Here is a 3,725-nt window from a genome sequence, read left to right as displayed (position 1 = left end):
CCGTCACCGGTTGTTACGGCTCTGGAAAGGCTGCCTTCGAGGTCAGCAATATCCCGAGTTCCAGGCGTTCATCAACAAGTTCCTCCGTGGCATCACCAGCGAGAACACGAACGTCATCAAGACCGATCAGCCCAATAACGGTGGATGGGATGAGTCGCGATGGGTCAACTGGCAAGTTCCCAACCTTGCACCCGGACAGCCACCCGTCGATCCTCCCACTCCTCCCACTCCCGGCGCTTGTTCCGCACCGCAGAACATCACGTTGACCCCCAACACCCGCCTCAACAACCCGTTCTCCTTCGTCAACGGCTCCAAGTCGGTTACGACCACTGACGACTGGTTCTGCAGACGCCAAGAACTTACCGACCTCTTCCAACGCTACCAACTCGGTACCCTCCCCGGACGGCCTTCGACCGTCACCGGCTCCCTCTCTGGCAATACGCTGACCGTCTCCGTCTCCAACGGTGGTCAAAGCACTTCGTTCACGGCCTCCATCAACTACCCGACTGGTGACGGACCCTTCCCCGCCTTCATCGCCATCGGTGGTTCGACTCTACCTCAACCCGCCGCCGTCGCCGTGATCACCTTCAACAACCAGGAGATCGCTGTCGACAATGGTGCCGCCTCTCGAGGCCAGGGCAAGTTCTACGATGTCTACGGTTCCAACCATCCCGCTGGTGCTCTCGTCGCCTGGTCATGGGCTGTCAGTCGCATCATCGACGCTGCCGGCTCGACTCAGAACAGCAGAATCGACGCCTCCAAGATCGCCGTCACCGGTTGTTCCGGCTCTGGAAAGGCTGCCTTGGTCGCCGGCGCCTTCGATCAACGTATCTCGCTGACGATTCCTCAAGAGTCGGGAACTGGTGGAGCAGGGTGCTGGCGTATCGCTGATGAGCTTCTCAGGAACGGACAGGGTATCGTCACCGCCGCCGAGTTGGTTAACTCGACAGCCTACTTCGCACGGGACTTCAATCCATTCGCCTCCCAGGTCAACAACCTCCCCTTCGACCACCATCTCCTCGCCGCTCTCGTCGCTCCCCGAGGCCTTCTCGTTCTCGACAACACTCAGTACTCGTGGCTAGGCCCTCAATCCGTCTACGGCTGCATGAGGACCGCCAACAAGATCTACGAGTCGCTCGGCATCGCGGACCGCATGGGTGTGTCGCTCGTCGGTGGTCATGACCATTGTGTCTTCCCTGGGCAGCAATACCCCGAGCTCAACGCCTTCGTCAACAAGTTCCTACGCGGCAGCTTGAACGAAAACACCAACGTCATCAAAACGGATGCGCCCAACAACGGAGGATTCGACGAGTCCCGATGGGTTGATTGGACCACTCCGAGACTGTGAGTTATGCCTTTCGCTTTCTCGTTCTTTCCGTTACTGACTTCCGCGCTCGCTTTTCAGATCATAGAGGGTTGTGATCCCATACCATCTCGATGAATCTTTGTCGCGTCAATGTACGCATTTCCTTATGTTTCCGCTCGCTCTTTTTTTCAATTCATTCACCACACGTGTAGTTTACATCATTCATTTCTTCATTCATTTCTTCCTCGTTCCTCGTTGTCAGTCGTGTCCACCAGATCTCTAACGCTGTATCATTGGTCAGTGGGGCTTTCGATTGTATGTAATTTTATACCAGGCTTCTTTCCGTATATCCGAAATTGTAGCTATCGCTTTTTTCCATTGTTACTAAAGTCCATAAACGCTCAATACATTTTTCTTCTTTCATGGCTTCACTCTTGTTCTCGTCTTGTAAGGATTCGCAGGACCGCGGAAGTGTTCTTCCCTCTGAATTGTCTGGTTTTGAAGTGTTCGTGCTACGAATGAAGGCAGAGGTACGAAAGCCTTTGTTCGATCTCGCCCAATTCTATACGTTTGTTTGACAGATGATTTATTGAAGACGTTTATACACAAGCATTGTCAAGGATAGGCAGGATGAACAGGATATACCTTTGAACGATGGATTACATGATCGCTTACACGCCGGTCCAAAAGGTCTCGATGGGCCAAGCGCTACCACTGACGCCCGTGGCATAGGCTTTGACATGGCTACCTGGGCCGAAATTGTTGATCCCCGCTTTGACTCATCGTGAAGGACGCGTTGTGGCTTGAGTGGGTTCTGCGTATATAAGCCAGGTGGAATCTCGACGAGCTGAATCATCCACCAACCTCCTCATCTATCCATCCATTGAACGCTGATTCAGACCATGTCCACCACAATCCCGAACGACCCTCCTGTCGGGGTCAATATGTTGACTCTTCCTGCGCACACTCTCATCAGACTTGACGGCCCTTCTGGTCCCCGTGCCATTCAAGAATTGAACGAGAATGAACGCGTGGATTACGCATACATCCTTCCTCGAAGGTTCAAAACAGAGATAGCGTGCATCACGGTTGTCAGTCTCATGCACGCAGGAGGTTCGAGGGCACCCAGACTAGAAGAGCTCGGTAACCACGCGATATCCAGTTCTCTTCGACTCGAGCTTGTAGAAAAGGTCATCACCCCCCATGCAAAAGTGGCCGAGAAGAATACCCTCCGTCTGGACTTTGCCTCGTATGTCAGGGAGATAGAAATTGAGAAGCCCTGGGCGGTCAGCACCTTTGATGATGTCGTCAAACCTTTCGTTTACAAGAAGGGCAAAGATGACCCAGGTGTTGTGGTTACCTGGGCGTATTACATTGCGTTCCAGCTGTTAAAATGGGTGAGGGAGATACACGACTCGAGGGAAGCGCTGCCCGAACTACCCGATATCCACCGCAAAAGGTTCATAGGTTTATATCCTGTGAAGGCTCTTCGGGTGGGAGGGTTCATCTACGACCCTTACGCTAACATTATCACTCCCATTCTGCTGGTTTCTCCTCAAACGGCGATATGCAAGGATACGAAACGCCACCCCGGATTCTAGTACATATCTATCTGCCTTTAATTGCGACTTCTCCTCATACTTATCTTTAACTCCTAATCTGTTAGTTCTACATCTTTTGTATACAGGTTCTTTTCAGAGTTGTCGTCGAATAATTGAATAGTAATTCCGAGCCAGAAAGGGTCGAGGACCTTTCGAGGAAGCTCGTCGACCCACCGTCAACGTGCCTTCCATCATTCTCCTACCTGAATCTGGCTCATTTTTAAATAGCAGAGGTAGTGGTGGGCAGGGCACTCAGTAGTTTTTCTCCAATATAGATGGGCCAGTATGACCTTTTTTTAACCCAATGTCAACGCGCTAGTAGGGATAATTGGGCATGAGAAGACACCCAATGTACACTGCACAATTGGGCGATATTTTCCTTGTTAAAACCACCGCATTGCACCGCCCAACCGCGTCCTCAGGTCAAAGAGCGCCCAATTTACTCAATGTTGTAACGACGTTATATCTTCTGCCCAATTAGGGGGTGCGGCAAAGGCGGGAGAGGGAGATACACGATTAAGCGTGTCCAATTCCCCGCCTGATTAACGGTCTACGATAAGGTATCTCCCCTGATTGTCCCAAGCTTACCGTCACCCATCCTTTTTGGCCCAATAATGCCTCTTCTTCTTCACGTCCCCACCACGAGCTAAACCTGTATCCGTAATTAATGACAATTGAAAATTGTCTGCCAGAGTCCAATTGTCTCAATCTAAACCTCTCTGATGCCGAACGGCCTAATTAGATACCAGTGTAGTTAAGGCACCAGTAATCGGCGCAACCAATATTGCCGCCTACATCATCGGCCCAATTAGGCGCGC

At 51.7% G+C, this 3,725-nt stretch overlaps 2 protein-coding genes across 2 annotated transcripts; both read left to right on the top strand.

Annotated features, from left to right (window-relative positions):
- Window positions 1-149: 149 nt before the first annotated feature.
- Window positions 150-1,412, top strand: CC1G_13471 (Cip2; the record flags this gene model as incomplete). The annotated part of the gene is made up of 3 exons (XM_001841549.1): window positions 150-163; window positions 349-1,344; window positions 1,406-1,412. The coding sequence occupies 3 exons, from the start codon at window positions 150-152 to the stop codon at window positions 1,410-1,412; spliced, it is 1,017 nt and encodes a 338-aa protein (XP_001841601.1).
- A 796-nt stretch (window positions 1,413-2,208) lies between these two features.
- On the top strand, window positions 2,209-2,907 carry CC1G_13470 (hypothetical protein; the record flags this gene model as incomplete). The annotated part of the gene is made up of 1 exon (XM_001841548.2): window positions 2,209-2,907. The coding sequence occupies one exon, from the start codon at window positions 2,209-2,211 to the stop codon at window positions 2,905-2,907; it is 699 nt and encodes a 232-aa protein (XP_001841600.2).
- Between the last annotated feature and the right edge of the window lie 818 nt (window positions 2,908-3,725).

Source organism: Coprinopsis cinerea (assembly GCF_000182895.1).
Source record: "Coprinopsis cinerea okayama7#130 chromosome Unknown cont3.46, whole genome shotgun sequence".
NCBI lineage: Eukaryota > Fungi > Basidiomycota > Agaricomycetes > Agaricales > Psathyrellaceae > Coprinopsis > Coprinopsis cinerea.
The sequence above is the reverse complement of the archived record's forward strand: the minus strand, read 5'-3'. Positions and strand labels throughout refer to the sequence as shown.